Below are 25,131 nucleotides of genomic sequence, written 5' to 3' on the forward strand. Positions count from 1 at the left end.
TCTACCTAGAGATAGCATCAGATTCCACAGGTTAAGGATTCAGTCCAACAGGACTGTCCTATTCCAGCCATTTCAGAGGCCAGTCACAAGTGCTGGTTGTCACCTCTGCTTCTGACTGGCCCATCGTGGATGGAAGATTACAAAGAACTCCTCCTTGTTTTAGATTAATTTGCTAGTGCAGCTCGCAGAGCTCAGAGAAACATTTTACTTAACTGGATTACCAGTTTACTATGAAAGTGTATAACCCAAGAATAGCCAGGTGGAAGAGATGCAGAGGGCAAGGTACGGGAAGGGGCGTGGTGGAGCTTCCATTGCCCTCTCTGAGTGCAGTACTCTCCCCAAATCTCCACGTGTTCACCAGCCAGGAAGCTCTCAGAACCCTGTCCCTGTGGGTTTTTATGGAGGCTCCATTATATAAACATGCTGGATTACATCAATTTCCAGCCACTCTTCCCTCCCCAGTGGGGGAGGAGGGAGGTAGGACTGAAACTTTCAACCCTGTAAGCACCAGGTTGGGTCCACTGACAACCAGCCCCTATCCTTAGGTGCTTTCCAGGATTCACCTCATTAGCATATAACAAAAGACACCTTTATTACTCTCATCACAGGAAATTCTAAGGGTTTTAGGAGCTCTGTGCCAGGAACCTAGACAAAGACCAAATAGATATTTCTTATATTATCACAAATTCTTAACTAAGATCGAGACCAAGTAGAAAGGAGAGAAAGGCTTGGAAATAAGGCTGGGCTGAGGATGTGGAAGCAGTGCTCGTGTGTCCATCAGCTGTGCATGTGTTCGCACCATGCTAATGATGCGGATTGAGGAGATGCAGGAGAGCTGGCTGCTTCACTTAGGAAACTCACAGATGAATGACAGCCACGCCAGCACTCCAGGCCCTTCTATAATCTTCTTCACCACTTAGAGTATGCTGACTAATGCTGCTTGAGTCCAGCAGATTTCAACTATTTACTCACATAATCCCTAAAAAAAACTGGAAAAAAAAGAATGTACCACTCATTTTTAAATTGATGCCCAAAGATTTTCAGCATGTTTCAGTCAGTTTATTTTTGTAAAAAGGAAGTAGAAAATACTGTATATTTTATAAAATGAAGATAGGATTGACTGTAACTAGAATCAATATTTCATGATTTGATAATAGTTGTTAGTAGGCATCTTATGAACAAAACATACTGAATCTGAAAGAATTGAATAAAAATTTAAACTTCTACTTTATCTTGAACATTTTGGTAGTCCTGCAGAATATTCCAGTTCCACCAAAAAGAAATCAACTTCACCAATCTAAAACCCTTTCAAAAATCCTAAATTCAAAACACCCTAATTCAGGACCAAATACCCTGCTTCCAATGGGAAATTTCACCTATATCAGAACGTTTGTAAGACAGAGAAGAACAAGAACACGGACAAGATTTAGATTTATAGATAAATCATCAATTTATAAATATTAAAAATAGTGTTTGGCTGCTCAAAGTCTTTAATATCCCAGAATATGTAACATGGTAGCTTTGGGATGAGAAACCCAGTCTTCATCTGAGAAAAACGAGTTTTAGAACAATTCCATGTGAAAGTTGAGGAACTGGAAATTTTTTCCCTGAAGTTAACCTGTGAATGTTTATTTCTTAGAAAGTCTTTGCTTAAAGTTTGAAGACCACTGTGACAGATATTTGGACAAGTAGCCAAAATAAACACGTGCTGGCCCCTTTGGCTTTCTTTACATGTAAACAGTCAGGGAAGCCAGCGTGCTAAAAGGTTACCTGTAACCTGTGGCCTCCACCTTTCAGTGGAAAGATACACATCTTTATTGTTGATATAAGAACAATTTCAACTGGAAGAAAATGGCATAGCCAAAAGTTAAGTCTAATGAAGCATAGAAGATACTGTTGTGTATTTGAATTTTAGAAATTTGATCTCAGAAATGTGCCTATAAAAATATCTGATTAGCTAGTTTAGTGAGTTTTAGTTCATTTCATTTTACAAAATTATGAGGATTTTGGCAATTTTACCTTAAAACTGTCACTTTGAAATAACATAGATATTCATAAATGTGTATAGTAATACAAAAAGTATGTTTTGTGGATAAGATTCAGCTTATTAGAAATTTTATTTATATTATTTTATGTGGTTATTTCAAAGACTTCCCACTGTGCAAGCAGCCTTACAAATTAAAGTTTTCCTAAATAAGATAATTGGGATAAACAAAATAATTTAGAATGAGAAATTACATTTTTATGTCGTTTTAAATTAACCTTGATGTTTGCCTCTCAGCAATCAGAATAGCCTGATTTTTCTATTGTGTAATTTCATTTTTAGAATTTCTCTTGAGTTCTGCCCAGACCATGTCTGACATAATTGTGGTGATTCTTGACAAAATGTTTTTATTGATAATGTTAAGATCCCAAATTTAAATGACATGTTACCGAGAGGAAACCATTTAAATGATAGCATTAAATTTAATCATTGTTCTTTTAAAAATCAAGTAAAACAGAGTAGGGCTACCTTCATAAGCCATAACCACTGGAACTTTGTTTCTTAAAGTATATTCTCTTCAAACCTCCTCCAAGCATAGAGGGGCTAGTTAAAATGCAAATTCTTGGGCCTGCAGTTAGGAATCTTACTTTGAGTGAGCATCCTGAGTGATTCTGAAGCTCACTGAAGTGTGAGAACCGCTACTCCAGAGCAGCATTACTTAATCATGGATGACCCATAATGAAAAGATGCACCTCCAGGCTTTGGCGACTGAATATAAACAATAAATTAATAAACTGAAACTGCCCAAGTGACATACTGCTGTCCTCACACCTTGATTATAATAATAGCTGGGTTCAAATTTCATTGTACTGTCCTTATAAACATGAAGTATCATCCTAATTACTTTCTCAAAACACCAACATTTTTTGTATTGAAATGTAGTTGACATACAGTATTATGTTAGTTTCAGGTATGTTATGTAATTTGACATTTGCATACATTATGAAGTGATCACCATGATAAGTCTAGTAACCATTTGTCCTCATACAAAGTTATCACAATATTATTGACCATAGTCCTTTATGCTGTTTATTACATCCCGTGACTTATGTAACTGGAGGATTGTACCTGTTAATCCCCTTCACTTATTTTCACTTATTTTCCCCACCCCTTTCCCTTCTGGCATCCACCCATTTGTTCTCTGTATCTGAGTATGTCTTCATTTTTCAAAACACTACATATTCTTATCACTTCTTATATTATAAACCACCCTGCAATTACATAAGAATATTTATAAACTGTGTTTACCTGAATTGCTGCAGAAGGCATCAAATTAACTGCTGTAAATGATCTGTTTAGTAACTTTTAAATAGAGATCTCTAGAGATGTGCTAAATAAGAAATTAGAATATTTTTCATTTAATTCAATAAAATGGAACCAGTACAATCTCTGGTTTCACAAATGAAGTGGTTAAAAATGAGTGTGTCATTCTAATGGGGCCCTTGCACATGCATTAGGGTAAATGGCACATTTCTGTCTCACTTTTTTCCTAAAACAAAGGCTACCTCTAATCTCACTCTTTCCACAAACCTTCGTGTACTAAACTATGTGCCCATGACATGAGAAGCTCATTTTGATTGTAGTGGACATACTCTTGTCTAGTACATCATTTGTGAAACTGAAGTTGGCTATTATAATGCAACAGGTATGTAAATAACATTTATTAGTGATCTCTGTAAAATTGATTCCTTCTTTCCCTTTTTATTATAGAAGGAAACTTTATTTCAGAGTAGAAAGTGCATTGTCTGAACTCATCAACACCCTCTCTATCCTTCCCCTCCCCAATTTGTTGCAGACCAGGATGAAAGAGCAGCTGAGCTCAGCAGGGAGCAGAATGAGAAAACCATCCGGAGCACGCAGACCGCGCTCCGCAATTTCCGGGAGTTCCTCATCTCCAAGTATCCTTCTGAAACAAGAGAGATTTATGTCATCCCTTGCAAGGAGTTGGATGCCTACCTGGCCTCTTTCTTTGTGGATGCCAGGCAGAAGGATGGATCCGAGTATGAACCCAACAGCTTGGCCAATTACCAGTGTGGACTTGAGCGCTACCTAAAGGAACACAGGTATGGCTACAGTATTACCAGGGATAAGGAATTCAAGCGCTCCCAAGAGGCCCTGAAACAGAAGCAAATTGAACTCCGCTGCAAAGGAAAAGGAAATAAGCCACACAAATCCATGAAGCTCACCTTTGCTGATGAGCTCATTCTGCGGAAAAGGGGGCTGCTAAGCCGCTATAACCCCGAGGGTCTGCTCAACCTTGTCTGGCTCAACAACACAAAAGCTTTTGGGCACTGCACAGGCTTCCACGGATCTACCTTGAAGTGGGGTGATATTCGGCTCCGCGTAACAGAAACGGGGCTGGAGTACTTGGAGTGGATGGGTCAAGACACTGGTGACCTAAATGCGAAAACCAAGAGAGGGGGGACAGACTCCCGTGTGTATGCCACACAGCACGCGCCACAGACCTGCCCCGTGCAGGACTATAAGGAGTATGCCCAGCGGCGGCCCCCTGCCATGCGCTACGAGGATGCCCCTTTCTACTTGTCCATCAAGCCAGTCGTGAACTTGGCGGCTCTGCACTGGTACAACTGCCAGGCCCTCGGCAAGAACAAGCTGGCCAAGATGGTGAAGACCATGTGTGAGAAGGGGAACATCCCCGGCAGGAAAACCAACTTCAGTGTGTATCAGAGCTGCAGCACCTTGTCCGAGGCCCAGAGCAACCAGCTGGTGCTTATCTGTAACAATCTGAGCCAGCAGGCCGCCCAGTCCGTGGCCGGGCACTCCAACAGCGGCAATTTCATCGTCTCTGCCTCCTATGACTCTTCCTCAGACACTGCTTGACCAGGTCGCTTGAGCAAGACCCCAGTCTGGGTATTGTGTCCAGAGAAACTGTGATAATACACTGCCTCTCGTTCCCTTTCCTCTGCCCTCAGTGTTAACTTTATAAAAATATAAATATATATTTTTCTTTTTACAAATAAGCCAATGGAGATAGTTTAGTATTACTAACATAGTATTTATAGGCTTAAAACAAATGTACTTGTGGGTGATTAAATGTAATTACTGTTACAGACTTTACAAAACCATAGTGGTTCTCAGGCAACGCAAAATATAGAGAAATTCCGTTTTTCTCAAAAACTGTCAAAAAGGAAACTGAGAGTCATCCTTTAGACACTTGTGTCCTCAACTCCTGCTTTTCTGTCCCACCCCACCTCGTTTTTGGTGTACTTAATAAATGGCATTTTTTTAAAAATTTTTTAAATTCTATATTAACTAGGAGGAGACAACACTAACTTTACTGTCTTCACAAAATTGTCAGATCCAAAATACGAAAATATTGATGTAAGCTGGACAAATCATTTACATACTTTCTCTTTTTTAAGCATAATTAGATTTTAGCTCCTGTGCCTCATTTTTACAGTGTATGAAAGTCTAGATGTTTAGTTAACATCTTTCATTTTAGGGGCAAAGGGAGGTAGGAGAAGGGAATAAAGGTGCCAGTCTCTTTGTAAGATACATAATTTTAAAATAATATGCAAAGTCCAGTATTGTGGCAAAAAAGACTGTTATTAGCTCTTTTTATACTCTTGTGCTTGAACCTGGATAGAATTTTTTTTTTTTTTGGTTTCCTAAGAAATCAATGTAAATGAAATTTGATTATCAGATTTACAAGAAATTTAAAACTACCAAAGCTTTGAAAATGTTCCCAAGAATTAGACTGTATATCAAACTTAAAGAGAAGGTAAAAAATGAAAAAGTCTGACTAAGAGTCTAGAAGCACTAGTCAAGAAACAAAAAACTCATACTCTTCAAAACTCAAATCCCTTGAATTATTTATTTATAAGCCTTGAACCTCAGTCTCTTTTCCCTAGGGACTTACTTGACTCTGTAGTTGAGATAAAAGGAATATTGACACTAATTTTAGGTAATAACATTTTTGTTACCAAATTTAGCTGAATTCAAAGCATTCTTGAAAATGTGTAAAATTTATTCTACAGTAAATACAAGTGCATTTATGTGCAATAATCTTGCAAATTATAATAATAATAATTTTGGCTGAACAACCCTTTGGGTGATTTTTTCCAAGGTCTTTATCTTCCAGCCTGTGGTGAATTATTTGTTGAGATATATCAATAATAAAATAAATTTAGATGCTAGGACCACATAAAATGGAGCTCAGTTCCTAGTCTGTATAGTCATTAACACATAAGAAAAAATCCAAATCTTAATTGTTTTGTTGGATCAGGGGAATCATTTGTTCTTCAAGTCATCGTCGTAATTCACATTAGCCAGGAAGGCAGGTGGTATTTTATGTTTTAACTTATTGTACGACCAGGACAGATTTCATTTTGATTTGCTTTGCTAAATCATCACATTAGCTGAGCTTTCCCATGTCTAGGCAGCTCTTCCCAACACCAAGTCATAAACACATAAAGACCCATTCCTCTAAGCGGTGACCTTTCCTTTTTGGCTCAGGAGTGGGAAGTCTGCCATGCCCTTGGTGTTCTGCAGTCTACTTCATTTCATGACTTTCCTTTCATAGAGAGGCATCCAGAAATAAGAAAGTGCGGAAGATATCTCGCTTTATTTTTTTGCGTTAATAATGATGATAGCCACCATTTGTGAATCAGTATGTGTGCCAGCACTGTATGTGCTAAGCGACTTACATGTATCACTTATATGAGTAATACTAATTTATGAAAGTTAGAAAATCCAGATAAGCATAAAGAAAACAAATACTCGTAAATCTGCCAGCCGAAAATAACCACTGTTAATATTTTGGTAAATATTTCTTCAGACATTTCAGTACGTACATATTTACTTCTATATGCGTGATCTTTAATCCTCTCAACAGCTTTGAAAAGGTTAGTTATCTCTGTCTTATGTTGCGCTCAAGACAAATCAGATTATATCTAAGGAAATGGTACTGTCTGCCACCTGACTCCAGAGCTTTTTCTATTTGCCTTTCTTACTTAGTTCCAACTCATAAATTAGTTTCCCGTGATTTGAGCCAGAGATGGGGACGTAAGTGTCTTCCCATCTCTCAAGTCTGTCTGATCCAAAGGAATGTAGAGTAATCTTTCATCACACAGTGTCCCCTAGCCGCCCCTCTGTTGTTCGCTTCAAACCACAGGGCCTCATTCTCCCAATTCTCTTTACAAAACTTTCCTGTTCTCCTTACCCTCTGCCAGGCTCAGAAGTGCACACGACAGCCTACTGTGAAAGCGCTCTTTTTTAAAAGAGGAGGTTGTTTTTACATGTTACCTCTTAAAAAAAAAATTTCTGTAAAACATTTAAAATGTGATTGTGCATTTTGTTTTTGCATTGACATGCATTAAGAGTCTTCATTTGCTTTGGACAGCAAAGTAAGTTTGTCTTGGGGAAGAAGGACAGTCAGTATGGACTGAGAAAGTAGAGCTAGGAAATATCGAATCCCTGTTTGTGTATGTTGAGGTACTAAAATGAAAATCTCTCTCCTGTTTAATCCTGTTGCATTTTCATTTAGAAGAACACAAACTGAGAATGTGAATTATCTTTTATTTATTTATATTTTGCTTTGATAACTCAACCAAATAGAAATATTACGACATTTAGATTTAGAAAACTTTTCTGAAGAATGGCTTGGTATAATTTTAGCTGAATCATAGTGTCTCTTTGGGTTAATTAAATTATGAAAAATTATCAGCAACTACCTCTAAATTTTGTGTTTTTGTATGAACAATACTGAGAATATACTACTGCCAGATGCCATTTTTATTATTTGTCATTTTTAGCTTAAAAATTATGCCCATACTGTGGCAGTGGTAGATGCCAAAATTGTATATGTGCTTTAGCAAAAATTCCACAGTCCAATAGGTGTTCACTGCAGGTGAATGTGCTGCCTTTCCAGGCAATCCTGTGGTTCATACAAAATTAATAAAACCATGTTTGCAGAGTTTACACTTTAAGGTAATGTCGTGTAGGAAATTCTCTAGTGCCCCTCACATGACTCTGGGAGTTTTGCACTGTCTACAACAAAAACGCCAAATCCATCTGTCCGTATTTGGATGATGTAGCTGCATAATTAAATTTTTCTTCTATATTCATGTGAGTGACTAATGATTGAACATCGTAGATGGTAGCAATTTTTTATAAACCATAACGTTTGAAAAGGTTAGAGATGTTCAGGATGTTTATCCAACAGAGATTATTCTTAAGAGTCCATTTGTTAATCATGGTTAGTAGGGCTGGTCTGAATATGATTCATAATACATCAGCTACTTAAAATACTTATATTGTAGTTATTTTTACCTATATTCAGTTGTCCCCATGTTAAATCACTTCCTGACCTACAAAAGAATAGTCTGAAATTTTTCTAGCATAGCTCAGTTCTCCTTGATTTTTCAGTTACATCAGGATTAACTGAAACTTTCATTGAATTAATTTGTCTAAGTCATATGGCTTAGCTTCTAGATGTCCTGAAATCAAGTGACTTCACTGAGATGAAAATGTAGTCATATCAACAAATATTTGAACGCCTTGTATCTAGACACTAGGAGGGGTACAAAGATCTATAAAATAGTTCCTGCTTTCATAAGATTTATAAAAGGTACTATAAATTTCATTTCATTTTTGAGAGCCCAGCAAGAAACTCTGCCAGTACTAGTTTGCATAGTTTCCCAAACTTTGTACTCGTATCGTTTGTCCTTTATTTAGCCACTGAATATGTTGGCTTACTGTAGAATACATAATACTGCTTTGAGTATTTTGTGGAGGATCTTCCTTAGAGCTGTTTTAAAGTCAGTGATAAGGCAAAGCCATTTCTGCAGCATCCGTTGTGTTCACATAGATGCATGCATGCATGCATGATAATGTGCAGATTATCATCAGAATGTTGTTTGTTAAATACTGACAGTGTACCATAGTGCTAAGTGCTTCTGTAAGTTGTTTCACTTAATTCTTGCAATAGTCCTATGAGGGTAAGCATCATTATTTCTCTTTTATAAGTGAGATCTAGAGAAGTTGGATAGCTTGCCCGCAACACAGTTAACATAAGGGCATAACATACAACATAAGAGCGTCAGGAGCTTCAACTAGATCCACATACCATCAAGCACTGGCCTTTTCTGCTGTAGCTGCCTGTTCACAAAGTGATTTTTCTTTCTTTGCTTCTGTAGACCCTCTGAAGTGATTATAAATGAAATCCTCAGTGTAATAAAATCATCAACAGGATTCATTCAACTCTGAATCCACTGAGAGCAGTGCCATCACCCGACCTGTTTGTTAGCAAAAAAGTATGTAGGCTCCCTATCTAGTTATTTTGAAATGGAACATTCAGCAAAGTTTGTTTCCCCTTATCCATGAGTAGAGAGCAGAAGTTTATGTCATTCTTTAAAGAACTCAGTTTTGTCATGGAGGTCAGTGTGAATGTGCACAAATAATTACATATTTTTTAAAGTGATTGTCATTGGTTTTTACCCCAAATAAACCAAAAATCCTATTTCAAGAGAGTTCCTTATAGTTCAGACAGACAAGGGGGAGCTACTAGGTAGAGGGAACACCTCTTAAGCCCTGCAGCCAATGTTGTCATCCATCAGATACTGAATTTTCATTCCAATCTGACAGGGCGTTTGGTCTTCCCTTCAAATTGATGCTGGCAAATTAACTACATAATGGAGTATCTTGTTGTTTTGTTTCTGTTTTTTAATCAGTCGAGATTATTTTTAACAGAAGGCTTTTAGGGGGGCGATGCTATCCTTATGATTCTCAGAATTAGAGATCAACTAAAACCATTTAGATTTTTTCTAGTTTGTCTCCACAGTTTTATACATGAGACAAACACTTCCGGTTTTAATCAGCCCTCTTCTGATTGGTTTTCTTTATCTACAGAGAAGGATTATTTTGATCCTTATTTCTCTAGCCACAATAAAGCTGTAATACTTAACATCTGTAAATAAAAACTCTCTACCATATGATAAAGGAAATAAACTTCTAAGCCTAGGGGGAAAAATCCGGGAGAGGGTATAATTTATTGCAGTTAAGATATTTTTTTTAAAGGTTCATTCAAGAAGTACTAAGGAATTAACAAGTTCTCTATCAATCAGTTTAAAAGATTTTCCTCAACTGGAATTCCTTTATACAAGATGTATCTCCACAAATCAACCATATGATATGTTGTAGATAGTTATTTATTAAGAAACACATCTTTGACAAGGGCATCCTCAATTGTTTTGGAGTTTTATTTTCCCATTAATGCATGATATTCAGAGATGGCTTCTCTCCGTTTGCTCTGGCTGATATGATATGAATGCATAGCTTTTCGTAAGGCAAAGTGATTTAAAAAATAGGATGATTTTAAGAGCTCCTTGCCATAGAACATAACTGGGAGAAAGAAATTCACTGCATATGTCATCCTTTGGTGGTTGGTGTACTTCTAATGATATAAAAACAGAAAAGAGGGGATGATGTTGGTAAACTGCCACCAACTCTGATTTCACTCTGCTTAGTAGGGACAAGAAGGATAATCAAAATTTCTCATGCTCCATCCTATTTTTAAATTGACTAATTAGGCCTACCAAAGCTGAAGGAAAGACCTAATTTTGTACTAAAGATTGCATTATTTTTTAAAAGGTAGCATTTTAATACATGTAAATTGAGTTTTTATGTAAACCATGACTTTGCTGAGTTAGACTCAGAATTAATTAGGTGCGAGTACTAATTTGATCAGAATATGAATTAGGTCAGAGTATTCAAGTAATCATCTTTGTTGAATGAATTATAATCATTGAGGCTGGACCTGGAAAGTACCTAAGAGATCATGTAGCCCAGTGACTTTGAGTGCTGTGAAGAATAGGGGTCACAGTGTCTTCTGGGGAGGAGACAAGGAAGGCAAGGAGATGGAGATTGCAAAGGGAACATACCCTGAAACACAGATTCCCAGGAGTTCTCATGTTCCTTATGCCCTTACCCTGCTGTAAGACACTAGATTGAATGAGCTACTACCTCTATTACACATCCTTCAGGTCTGCTGGGCTGGAAAATAGAGTTCGAAACATCTAATCTAATCTGTCCCTCTTTTATAGAGGAGAAAAACAGCCCCAGAGAGATTAGATGAATGCCCAGGTGTACACAACTTATTAGAATAAGGGCCAGAACTAGGACCTAGGCACTCTGACTTCTAGTCCATAGATAGGGTTCGGGGAGAAAAAGCAACCCTACGTTTCCACTGAATTATAAGACGTATCCTTTTCTTGTTTTCAAAATTATAATAGTTTCTTAAGCTCTCAGTCAGGTTTCTATTAAGGAATAGATTCAAGCTACCAGATTCCAAATAGGCTATCTTTGCATGTGAATTTTCACTTTTAATTGTATGTCTTGATTTTAACAACTTCTTCTGAAATTTGATGGGATAATCTCAAAATGTGATTACCTTTTATTCTAATGAACATCTCATGTACCCTGTATAAATGGGGTACACTTATATTTAGCTGTCATTTATAGAGGAAGGACAAACTACAGTTTTCAAGTAGATGAATTCCAGTTATAGATTATGAGCTAAAAAGTAACTTTTTGTTTAATGTATTCTTTTGAATATCCAGCTACAAAACATCTATATTATTAGTTTTGAATGCAGTCTACAATACCTTTATTTAGCCTGTGGAAAGTTTAAAAAAGCATCTTGAAGATTTGGGACATATCCTCAATCAAAAGGATTAAATTCCTATCAACATAATTAGGATGTTTCTCAAGTGAATTTATTTAGAGATAGGAAGGAGAAAGAAAATGGAAACTAATGAAGAAACCTATAGCAGGAAGATACAGAAATACAAACTATTTGTAAATTTTCATCCTGCTTACTCTTCTAAAAAGGAATTCAGGCATAAAAATTTTTTAATCTCACGAATTTTTATTTTACAATTTATATTTACCAGATCATAGTTGAAGAAGAAAGATGAAATTCTAGGGTGTTAAAAAAAAGAAGGTACAATGGTATTGTCTTTTGAATGGAGTGTTGAATTTTACTAGACCTCTAATGTTCTTTGTATTACACTGGAATTAGAAATTTTTACCATTATACATTCATTTCAAAGAGCTTTGAAAATGCTTTGGCATGATTTATTTATTTGTAGTAAGTAGAAGTAGGAAGAATCAGCAATATAGAATCCTGACAGTAATTGTGCATACTGTATTTAAGTGATTTTTATGCCTGTTTACTTTCTGTGATTCTTAAATTTTATATATCAAATACCTTAGTATTACTTCCACTAGAAATTAATTTATAATTGATTATTTATACTGGATGAAGTAGCAGGTCCATTTTAGTATTAATCCACTCAGATTAACTTTATCTAACTGAACTTTTATATCTACAATCCATTATATTACAACTTTTTAAATAGCATTTATAACAAAAGAACTTTTGTTTTATAAAGTATTTGTTACGAAAAAAAAAAATCTTGCCAAAAACCATTACAATTTCTATGCATTGTGTATATTCAGTGCTGTCATTGTTGAGATTATGCATGTTGTTGTAGGTGCTCTTTCACATGTGTGTTTGTGGTATTTATGTGGAATTGTTAACCATTGCTGCTATCACTTATTGTAGTGTAACTGAAAAACTGTGCTAGGAGGCTGTGCCGGTCAACCATGTGTATGTGTGACTTGTGAAAGTATGTACTTAGCTGTTTAATATTTTGAGCCAGCACTTAGTGGCCTCTACAGAAGGAAATGTGTAGTCGTCAAGTGATGTCAACCTCAAAATCTTGCTTCATATATATAATTCCAGGTCAGCTTTTCTTCTGTACTTTCCCCACCTTGAAAGGGAAAGCAAGAATTCTGAACTTTTCTAGTACGTCCCACCTTAAATCTTTTTTTTTCCTGATATTTGAGAAATTCAATAGAATGACAGTGTAGCAGCATAATTGCCCTTCCATCTGGGTATCTTTATGTTGAACAATGTAATAACAGGACTATGAGGTGCATAACATTACTGTTTTTGGTTATGGCTTGTTGTTTGAATTGCATTTAATAAGAATATTTAGTTATTTTCATTTTATTTATAAGGGACCATAGAAACCTCAGAGTTCCCAAATATTAGCTTTAATATTCAGTATTTGCATAGACTTATTTAACATATTTGGTTGCCATATGACCATCAGAATTTTTTCATGCCCACCTGTCTTTACTTTGCTTCCTGGTATTTCCAGCCTGCCCCAGCAATTCCAGACAAACTCTGACAGTAGAGAGAACATTATTTCAGTGGATTAGTTCTACTGTACTTTGTTAAAATTCAGCATGGGGGAAATTTCATTATACTTTGTACTCTTAAAAATGGAAGGGAAACTGTCAAAATGTTGAGAAAAGAAGGCTACTTCCTTAAGAGCCTTTTCACGCCAGTATTCCAAAACTCCTCACTTATGCAGGGTTTCATTCTGTTCAATGGGTTTATAATTATGAGATTCTTGTAGTAAAGGGGCAGTCTCCTGAGTTACACAGAGGCTTTCTCTGTGACTGTCAGATCATGGCGACAGCCAGTGCTGTGTTTGGAACCATTGCTTATGAAATTGCTGATTTGACTCTAAGAATGTTAAAATGAATTCATCAAGGCCCCTGCCACTTCTTTGCTTAAAGGAAAAGAAAGGCATATTTTAACCGTGAGCCTTTCCTCCAGAATTGGCTTTGGAGGTGACAGAGCAATAAAAGGAAATTCAGTTATACATGTTCTGAAGAAGTTCTGCCCTTGTCCAGTGTCTTCCAGAGTGACACTAAGTTATTCCTTGATTCCTGCATCGGGAATTTTCAGACAAGGCCTTTGTACTTAGAATTCCTTTTGCATTTTGAACACCAAAGATTATGGCGTGATACGTCCTGGTGATTTAACAGTTTCTATTAGATTGCGATGGGCACATATATTTCAATCCTGCTCTTGGGTTTATTACCCTCTTTGGGCCTTCTGTACATTTTGTATGTCTGTTCTGACGCCTTTATGCCTAGGGCAACTTTTTAATCAAATAATGCGTATGTACTTATTAGGGTTCTAATTTCTACAGTTTGTTTCCACCATGACTTTAAACTTTTTTTCACTGCTGAAGTTAGACATAGATTTGCCAGATTAGCCCCATAGTTTGTACCTTTTTCGTTGTAATCCGAAAATGTAACTGTAACCCCATAGGCCTGAAAACTGGTGAGAAGCATTTTGGACTCAACAAAATCATATATAGAGACTCAGTTATCTGTTAAAATGAAGAACTTCAGTGATTTGGTAGAATGAACGCTGTGTACAACTTAAATAAGTTCTTCCATATTTTCTATAAGAATGCTTTTAAAATTGCTTTTACTCTACCACTTAGAAGTTAATTGGGAATAAAAAGGTAGATTTACCAGTTTAGTCAGTATAATTTGACACTAGGCATCTGTTTAGAAATACAAACACACAATTAATATTTTAAGAAATTTTATGAAAAAATATAGTACTATTCTTTAAAAAGTGGATTTACTTTCCCCTTCTTTGATAGATTGTTATTTTAAATACATTTTCTGGCCACTTAGTACCTTTTAACTGATTTACATTAAAAAAGTATGTGTGCCTGCTCACTCGAGTCATGTTTTAAAATTCTTTTTAAGCTGCGACAGTTATAATGTATGAAAGAAAGAGGAGAAAGGTGAATTGAAATGGAAGGAAATTTCTGTTAATATTTAAAATGTGTGACTGTGATATTGGTTAACCAGTCCTTTGCCAGTTGATATTTGTAATAATATGATAGAATGTTTGTTATTAAGAATACACTGTTGGTTTCATTTTTATTTTGCTGCTCACTGATCTTTTACACCAAGATGTTTTCATCTGTATCAGCTCACTTGTTTTTGCTTTATATTTGTCTGTGTACCTGTGCTCTAAATAAAATTCTAGTTTTATGTCCCAGGGCTTATCCTGTTGCGTGACAATGTTTGCCTCTAACGCAGTGTGATTTTCTTTTGTTTTCCGTATTTGTTGGTACAGCCTAAACCTTAACAGAAATAAAAAAACAATCCAATAAAGTCAACTAATGAGCATTAGTGATGTCTCTATAATGAAAGCATGTTTTAGTCACAGTATTTTGACTGTATTTGGGTGACCAGTCTTCCTTCATTTAATAAATGGTTTTCTGCAAAGCCAGATGATTTCTGTAGCTAAAACAAACAGTTTAAAAGACAAGTTAACCATGTTTTTTGGGGGAAAAAATTGTCCTGGTCACTGCATTAGCCCCAGGATATAGTCAGTGCATATTGAGCAAAGCATTCCTTGTTAAGTGTTTCTAACCACTGAGGAGGGGAAATCCTGGAAGGAGAAGCATTTCTACATGTGAGTGCTCAGACACAGCTCACAGGTAGGGAAGACACTTTCAGCAGGCATTTACAGTGGATTAATCATGTGCTTCCTGGAGATCCAGGTCTAAAATCCTGTTAATGGAGCAGAAGGCTCCACTAGACTCTGTCTTTCTGTCTTGTCTGTGGACCTCTGTCAGCCAATTGTGTAAAGTTATACGAAGCTAAGTAGATATGAGGTTCTGGACTTGCTCATTTTTAGGAAAATCTTTTTGGTCAGATACAATTCTCCATATACTGTTCCTCGCATTTAGCACATCCAACAATGTTTTTTGATCAAGATAGGCATGGTTGTTCAAAATGACTATATCTAAGTATTGACTTCAGATATCCTTGTGTCACTAAAATTATTTAATGAGGAAAGCATATTAAAACTCCAAAAAATATAATGTTCTCTCTCACAATTATTTTGCAAAAATGTAAATATATTTCTTTCATATCTGTGAATGGTCTACCAAAGTCTTTGTCCATAGATAGCTGAGTATTTCAAATAGAAATAATTACTGTATTTTTGTATTGTAGTACTTTAAATTGCATTAAAAGCTACTTCATAAATTGTTGTAACTTAGTTTATGTTTTTAGTACTTTAGAACCAAGGAGCTCATCTTTAAATGTACTTACAAGTTAAATACATTTAAAATGTAACAAGTTTTATTTCCCCAATAGGGGAAGAATAGTAGAATTCAAGCTGAGGAATATTTAGCGTACAAGTCGGAAGATGTTTTCTTTTTTAAAAAGCTGTATTTATTTTTAATTTATGTATTCATAATAATACTCTTTCCTAAGAAGATTTTAAGTGACTAAAAGTGGCTAGTATGTATAAAATATTTAATGTTGGTGATATATCATCTGGAAAGATAATGTTTAAAAAAATATATTGAGTTTGGTGGCATTTTCAGACCAAACTATTGTTTTTAAAAAAGCATTTTCTTTATTAAAATTTATGCTTTTTAAATGTTAAGGCAATAAATATTCATTATGAATATTTGGCAAATACTAACAAATATAATAAAAAAGGAATCCTACTACCCATAAGTAACAACTTTTAACATTTTCATATTTTATTTTGGATTTTTTATTCATAAATGTACTTCAAAAATTGTAAACTATATTTACTATTTTTTACATTTGTAAAAGATACTTAGCCTTTAAAAGTGTGATTATTATTTGGCTACATTGATTTTCATTGCAAAATCTATTTTACAGTGCTTTATTGGATTGGGTTTGTTTCCAGTTTTTCACTTTTATAAATTTGCCTTGAGCATACATTTTTGTGTACATACATACCTCTGATTAAATCCTTAGGATAAATTTCTAAAAGAGAATTCCTAGGTCAGATAAAAAGAACATTTAATTTATTTTTCCTTCATCTACATTTCCAAAGTCCTAGTGATTTTTATAATTTGCAAGAATAATATATTAATATTGTAAAACCTAAAAATCCCACAGAAGTAATTATTAACAAGTGTGATGTATATTTTTCCAAAATTTTTCCTATACTTGCACAAGTTCCCCCATCCCTTAGACGTTCTTTAGATATGGACCTTTTTGTATTTTTGCCAGTCTAATAAATGAAGTGCATCTTGTTTTGATGATAATGTCTGATTACTGTTCATGCTTTTTGTTGTTTGTATTTTTATGAATAATTGCCTGGCATATTCTGGGCCTGTTTTCTAGTGAGTTATCTTTTCCACTTGATTTGGAGAAACTTTTCATATGTACTCTGTCACTTTATGTGCTACAACTATTTTCTCCAGGTCTGTTTATTGTTATACTCAGGTTTTCAACTGCACGGGGGTCAGGACCCCTAACTCCTTCCATGTTCAATGGCCAACTGTATTTGCTCCTTAGATATTAAAAGTACTTCCTGGTGAATCCGTCTGAACCTGAAGGGTTTCTTTGTGTGTGTGATATTTTAAATTATTGATTAAATTTCTTTAATGAGTGTAAGACTATTTAAATTTTGTATTTCTTGTTTGGTTTTGGTAAGTTGTGGCTTTTCTAGACATTTGTCCATTTTATCTAAAATTTCAGATTTATTGGCATCAAGTTGTTCATGTTGTCTTTTTACTGTCCTTAATGTCTGTAGGATCTGTAGTGTTAACCCCCTTTTCATTGCTGGTGTAATAATTTGTGCCTCCTCTCTTTTTTTTTTTCTTCATAGTTTATTAATTTTGTTAGTCTTTCAAACCCATCTCTTGATGTTACTTTTTTATTGTAAGTGTGTTTCCTATTTCATTGATTTCTGTTCTTATGTGTGCTGCTTCCTTTTTATTTTTTGGGGTATACTTGTTCTTTTTATAATTTCACGGTGTAGTTGATATTCAACCTTTCTTCTGAATTTAATGCTATCATTTTCTCTATAGACACTGAAGTAACTGCATGCCACAATGTTGACATGTGGGTATTCTCATTAGTACTCAGTTTGAAATATTTTTTTATTCCCATTGATTTTTTTCTTCCACCAAGGGTTTATTTATTTTTTATTCCACTGAGAAGTATACTATTGCTTAATTATCAAAAATTATCTTTCTGTAATTGATTTCGATTTTAATTCTACTGATATTCTGAATGACTTAATCCTTCGAAATGCTGAAACTTGCTTTGTGGCCTAGCATTTTTATTTTGGTAACAGTGGCTTGTGAAATATTGCCATTTACTACAACATGGATGGATCCAGAGAGTACTATGCTAAGTGAAATAAATCAGAAAAAGACAAATACAGTATAATTTCACTTATATGTGAAATCTAAAAAACAAAGCAAACAAAACAAAACAAAAACAGTCTAATAGATACAGAAAACAAATGGGTAGTTTCCAGAGGGGAGGATGTTGGTGGGTGGAGTGAAATAGGTGAGGGAGATTAAGAGGTACAAACCTCCAGCTGTAAAATAAAGAAGCCACAGGGATGTAATATACAGCATAAGGAGTATGGTCAGTATTATAATAATAACTTTGTGTGGAGACAGATGATTACTAGACTTATTGTAGTAATCATTTCATAATATATGCAAATGTCAAATCGCTGTGTAGTACACTTGAAACTAACATCATATTGTATGTCAACTGTTTCAGTTTTTTAAAAAAGTACCATGTACCTTTGGAAAGAATGAATTCTGCAGTTGTTAAGTTTGTTCTTTGTATATCAGTTAGGTCCAGTTTGGTATTTGCAGTGTTCAAATCTTCTATGTAATTTTTTGTCTGCTTGTTCTGTCAGTTATGGAAAAAGATGTATTAAAACCTTAGTTGTAGATTTGCCTGTTTCTTTTTAAAATTCTTTTAATTTTTGCTTTTTATATTTTGAGGCTATGTTATTAGGTCCATACAAATCTAGGATTGTTGTATTTTTCTGTTGAGTTTTAAAACATCCCTCTGTATTTCCAGTAATGAATGCTTCTTGCCTTAAAATCTGTCTTGTCTAATATCGTATAGCTATACCAGCCTTCCATTCTTTATTGGACAAATGGCATACCTTTTTTTCATCCTTTTCCTTTCAATTTTTATACTCTATTTATTGCTATGTGTAAGGAGCATATATAGCTGAGTTTTGTTTCTTTATCCAGACTGACATTTTTTAATTGAGGTATAGTTGACATACAATATTTACATTAGTTTCAGGTGTACACTACAGTGATTCAACATTTGTATACATTGCAAAATGATCACCACAATCATCTGTCTTCATGCCCAGTTAATACATTATTGACTACATTCCCTGTGCTGTACTTTACATCCCCAGTACTTATTTACTTTATAACAGAAATTTTGTACTTCTTGATTCTCTTCATGCATTTCATGCACCACCCCCACATCCCTCCCTTCTGGCAACCACCAGTCTGTTCTCTATCTATGAGCCTACATTTTGTTTTGTTTTGTTTGTTTGTTTTGCTTTTTAAATTCCACATATAAGTGAGATTGTACAGTGTTTATTTTTCTTGGAATTTTTTCACTTAGCATAATATTCAAGGTCCATCCATGTTGTCACAAATGGCAATATTTCTCTTTTTTATGACTTAGTATTATATACACACACACACACACACACACCATCTTTATCCATTCATCCATCAATGGACACTTAGGTTGTTTCCATATCTTGGCTATTGTAAATAATGCTGCACTGAACATAGGGGTATATATCTTTTCAAATTAGTCATTTTGTTTTCTTTGAATAGATACACACCAGTAGAATTGCTAGATCATACTGTAGATCTATTTTTAATTTTTTGAGGAACCTCCATACTCTTCCATAGTGGCTGTACCAACTTGCATTCTCACCAACATTGCACAATGGTTCCCTTTTCTTCACATCCTCGCCAACACTTGTTATTTCTTGTCTTTTTGACAGTCACCATTCTAACAGGCGTAATGTGATGTCTCATTGTGGTTTTGATTTGCATTAGTGATATTGAGCATCTTTTCATGTGCCTGTTGGCCATCTGTATGTCTTCTTTGGAAAAATGTCTATTCAGATCCTCTGCCCATTTTTTAATTAGATTGGTTGGTTTTTTTGTCACTGTGTTGTATGAGTTCTTCATTTTGAATGTTAACCCATTATTAGATATATAATTTGCAAATATTTTCTCCTATTCAGTAGGTTACCTTGACAAGATTTGTCTTTGGAATGTTAATTCTATAATAACTGATACATTTAGGTTTAAATCTATCATTTTACATTTTTCTTTGTCTCATGTATGCTTTGTGCCTTGTTTTTGATTAAGCGAGTCTTTCTATTCCATTTTCTCCTTCTATCAATTTATGTTATACATTCTTTTATTATTCTTTTAGTGGTTACCATGGAAATTATAAAAGGCATCATTGCATTGTTAAAGTTTAAACTAGAATTTTCATCATTTTCTGGATAATGCAAGGGCTTTTCAACACTAGCTTCAGTTACATAACTCTTTTGTGCTATTGTAATGAATGTTAGTTTTACGTATATTTAAAACCCCACAAGACATCATTAGTATTGTTTTACACAGTTATATGTTCATTTAGATTCACCTACAGATTCACTCTTTCCAGTATTCTTTGTTTTTTCTATATTAACATGCTTCCATCCTGGATCATTTCCTTTGCCCAAGGTAATTTCCATTCCCTAATAAAGAAAAACTCTATTATCACTTAATATTTGACTGCTGATAACAAACACATTCATTATTTTGTATAACTACCTCTGTACTTTACGTTTATTTTTGAAGGCTGCTTTGCTTAGTATAAATTTCAGAGTTGTAGTAATTTTCTTTCAGCACAATAATATCATCTGTCTTTTGTCTTCCATCAATTCGGTTGAAAAAAATTAATCTATTGTTGCTCTGTTGAAGATAATGTGTCCTTTTCCTCCAGTTTCTTTTAATAATTTTCTTCTTGTCTTGGTTTTCAGTATTCCCACCAGGATGTACCTAGGTCTCATTTTTCCTTTATTTATTTTTGCTTAGTTCATAAAGCTTCTTGAATCTGTAGATTGATGTATTTTATTTTAGAAAATTCTTGTCCAGTATTCTTTAAATATTGCTTCTTCCCCATTCTCTCTTCTCTTTTTGAGGTTCAACTTAAAAATATTAGACCTTATTACTGTGTTTCATATGTCTACTATGCTCTTTTCTGTGTTTTTTGTATTCTTGTCTCTTTCTGCTTCAATTTGTATACTTTCTATTGACTTTTTTCATTTCACAGATCTTCCCTCTGATGTTATGCATATTATATTTGCTTGTTACCCTAGCTATTGAATTCTTAATTCATTATTGTATTTTAATAATTTAAAATTATTTGAAACAATCTCAGACTCAAAAAAAATTGCAAGTGCATTGCAGAGAATATTTTTTAAACCATTTTGAAATTAAGTTGCAACCTCATACAACATCACCTCCAAATGATCTTATATGATTTTCCTACAAACAAGGAGAAAAAAAAACTATAGTGAAACTATAGTGATTGTTTAAATAAAGCAGACTTAGTTCTCACTGAAGGTTAATCTGAGTAAATTTGGGGGTGGGGGCAGGATATTTTTCAGAGGCACAAGCGGCTAATATCTAAGTTGTATTCCTTACTAAGTACTTGATCCCTCGAGTACCTGATTCCTTTGCTGTAGTGGCCAGGGCCCATAGAGTCAGCAGGACCCAGGTGCAAACCTTGGCTCTCGCACTTGCCAGCTTCATGACTTGCAACAGCACAGTGCTTGGTACAGAGAGAGTATCTTGGCAAATATTGGATGAGTGATGTATAAAGTTACTTAATGTATGAGGTTCAGTTTGCTTACCTGTAAAATAGGTATAACAGTAGGTTTGCTTAGAGATTACAGATAATTTATAGAATGCTCAGCATATATAATAAGCATTCAATTAGTGCCAGATGCAATAATAGTAAATTTTATACTAGAATCCTCTCATTCATATCAAGCAAGTCCCAGAAATAGTACGATTTATCTCAGTTTAGGAGGTTAGTGAGAGATATTTGCCTACATGACTCTGTTGCTTTAGAAAGCATTTCTAGCATTGTTTATTTCTCTCTTGCTATAAGGATTTATTAAAGCAGATTGTGTTCAGCAGTTCAAAGTAGACAAAGGGTGAAGACACAGTCTTAAGGAGCATACAAACCAATGGAGAGGTCTTCTGGGTGCAATTAAATCATTAGTTCTAAGGAATAATAAATGTGGGACACATACTGAAAGAATAAAAGAGCTGGGTTAGTGTGGGGAAGGATCATGTAGACATGAGTTTGCAATGGAATTAGAATTGGAATTGAAAAAAAAAAAGTATTTGGCACAAAGACCACAGGAGATTTTCCGGTTAAGTACAGGGCAAGTGTGGTATGGGTGCCCTGGGTACAGGCAGATGCTGGGGAACAGCAGGAGGCTGGGGGTTTAGTGTTTCCCAGTGGGAGCAGAGACAGGTGAAATCAGGTAGGTGAAACCAATCTGCAGATCACCTTGGTAATTGTGTTAGCTTTCCACTTTGCTGTTTCTCAGCCCTTTTGTGCCTTGTTTGAATACTGAAACATTCCAGAGAGGTTCAGAACCATTAGATCAAGTACAGGTTGGCATTGTTTTTATTTAGAGGTGGTTTACCTTGACTTTATTTCCTATCCAAAGACAACAATTTGAATAGTTAAAGCCTGGTTTTAGTAGATCACAGAGTATGAAGAAAGGCCAGCTAATGGTTGTGGACTTGGTTATCTCTTTGGCAACCAGTACTTAAGGTGGACACATTGAAGAAGGGCAGTCTTCATCTGAAGTAATTTGGCAGTTGCAATTTAAAATCTGTTTGCTCTCCTCTGATACAACGTGAGCCTCTCTGGAGAATCCCCTCGCTTTCCCCTGATATAATCTCACTTGACCTCTCATTCTGACTCTCAGCTAGCTGATAGATTGGGGAGTAAGGGTTGAAATCTCTCTCTCTTTATTAACCTGTGAAAAGAATTAAAGAAATATGCTAATACCATTTAATTCAAAGCTGCCTAGGATGACACACAAGACATTTGAGACTACTACAGGGAAATAACAGCTCTTCATGTGCTAAGGGTAAAGAGAAAGGATGTATAACTTGTCATCCCTTTTTTCTATCTTTTTGTTTTTGTTTTTGATAGAAATGTTGCTTTTTTCCAGTGAATGTTTTAAATAGAACATTCTTTTTTTGCATTTTTTTCCCTTCTGTTATTGGAATGCCTGCATTAGGACATCACTTGGTATATATGGGAAAATTGTTGGGATTAAATGTAAGATTACTGCATTGATTTCAAGCTAGAAATATTGTTCCCTACTGTATTTATTCTAATATGTGTATACTTGATAGAAATTTCATTTTCTTAAAGTGTCTGTTAGGAGTTTCCTGTTAGTTAACATGATCCAAAGATGTAATTCTCTAAAAAAGGAATGGCAAATTATTTTAATGCCTTTTATTGTTTTTGTTTCTAGCCTATTCTACTAAGCTCAACAAATTTCCTGTGTTTAATATGAATGATGACTTGAATGATCTGTGTACCAGTGCCGTAAGCCCAAATACTACTAAAGCCACGAGGTATGCCCTGAACGTGTGGCGATATTGGTGCATGACCAACGGGCTCAAAGATCACACAGACATCACCAAGGTAAGAAACTTTAAAGTTTACTTTTTCTTCCAGCCAACTTCACTGAGCTTCCAAGTGCCAGGCAATGTGCTAAGCACTGTGGGGAACATAGAACAGGTGCTTTCTGACTGAGAAAACTTTGAAAGACCAAAAAAAAAAAGAAAGAAAGAAAGAAATAATATCTGCAGTACAAGACAGAATTTGATAAGTGTTCTATAAATTTACAGATCAGAAATGCCAAAAAATTCAGTGGATAAATTAATTTCAGTCTGGTGAGACTAGTGAAGGAATTGATATTAAAACCTTATTTTGAGGGAGAGGTAGAATTTCAACAAAATTGGTTGAAACCAAGAGTCTTCTAGGCTGAGTCACATAAGAAAGAGTAAAATTTAGAGGAGTAGACTCATTTGCCTGCAGCAGAAGCTTCATATATGAGAACAGTGGACTAGATTTTGATAACCCTTCAATGCCAAGCTAAACTCTTGTGAACATTGTGAAACCATTGAAGTTTCATTTTGTTTTGTTTTTGTTTGTAAGGAGAGACTTTATTTGAAGGATTATTGCAGGGGCCGCAGAGAAGGGACTATCATAATAGGGAGAACACTCTGACGGTAAGATCTGCAAGTATCTTAAGGTTTGGAGGAAAGGGAAACACTGAGCTTTTTTGAACAGGAAGGAACATAAGAAAAGTGGTATTTTAGAGAAATTAACTGGAGGTAATGAGCAAAAATTTATTTACTCTTCTTGGTCCTCAATTTCCCCAGTTGTAAAGTGAGCCCTTAAAATTTCTTGCAACTTGAAATGTTGGAGGTTTGTGAATAGAAGAAAAAATTCTTGGACAGGTAGAGACAGAACAGAAAAATATTGTATTTAGACTTGGATATATTGAGTCTCCATCATAGAGATGTCTACCAGATGGATATGTTGGATAAGCATTTGGGAATGTGGGATTTCAAACATAGGGGAAATGTTAAAGCTGGAAGTATAGATTTAAACTTATTGCAAATAAAAGTCATAATGGTCACCAAGGGCAGGTGACATCTCCAAGTTTGGGTGATGTGTCTAGGGCACTAACAGGAGATGAAATACGTTTCTACTTCTGGCAACATGGTGCACTAGATGCCATGAGGGGCCTTTCTACTGTATGTACAGAAAGAAAGGGAGCCATCCACAGGGCCAAAAATGACCACTGAAACTGGAGCAATGTGAGCAGTAAGCACGTATGAAAGACAGGGCTCTCCCTGAGGACTTATGTTGATAATATCATAAGGAAGGGAAGAGACAAGGGAGCTAACCTGAAGAATCCTTGATTGAGGAGAAGACCCTGAAAGGATCTAAAGAAGTTCTAGGTCAGTAGCATACCCTGGCTCCTTGCAGAGTCATGTGCTAATAATCTTTGAAGGGAAACATCCAAAATGTAGGTACCCAGGTTTTTCACAGACTAAGATCAATGAAATATGTGCTCATTAAAAATAAAAAAAGTTAACGAACCACTTAAGGAAATAAATCGCCATGAATGAGGCTGAATAGAAACAACAAGGAATAGATTTAGACACCAGGGACTTTAGGTGGTAGATTATAGACTAAGTATATATGAAACATTCGTTGAAAGAATGAGAAGAATAAAAATGAACAAGCAACAGCACACTGATCAAAATGATCCAGCAGATTTGAGAATA

At 35.2% G+C, this 25,131-nt stretch overlaps 2 protein-coding genes across 7 annotated transcripts in view; both read left to right on the forward strand.

Moving 5' to 3' along the window:
* KIAA1958 (KIAA1958 ortholog) overlaps positions 1–25,131 on the forward strand; it is a 160,629-nt gene that overhangs the window by 79,035 nt on the left and 56,463 nt on the right. For 4 of the 6 annotated variants that reach the window (XR_012072196.1, XR_012072195.1, XR_012072197.1 and 1 more), the window contains exon 3: positions 23,301–23,473. Coding sequence is in view for 3 of the 6 variants with exons in the window: in XM_072959937.1 (XP_072816038.1) it covers positions 23,301–23,473 (173 nt within the window). In the remaining 3 variants the exon portion in view is untranslated. Of the gene's footprint in view, positions 1–3,839; positions 4,890–23,300; positions 23,474–25,131 lie in introns of those variants that run through there. The other 2 variants (XM_072959938.1, XM_072959936.1) reach the window with 2 other exon arrangements.
* Positions 1–25,131, forward strand: part of SLC31A2 (solute carrier family 31 member 2) — a 445,176-nt gene that overhangs the window by 78,609 nt on the left and 341,436 nt on the right. The window lies entirely within an intron of this gene.

Source organism: Vicugna pacos, chromosome 4 (genome assembly GCF_048564905.1).
Source record: "Vicugna pacos chromosome 4, VicPac4, whole genome shotgun sequence".
Taxonomy (NCBI): domain Eukaryota; kingdom Metazoa; phylum Chordata; class Mammalia; order Artiodactyla; family Camelidae; genus Vicugna; species Vicugna pacos.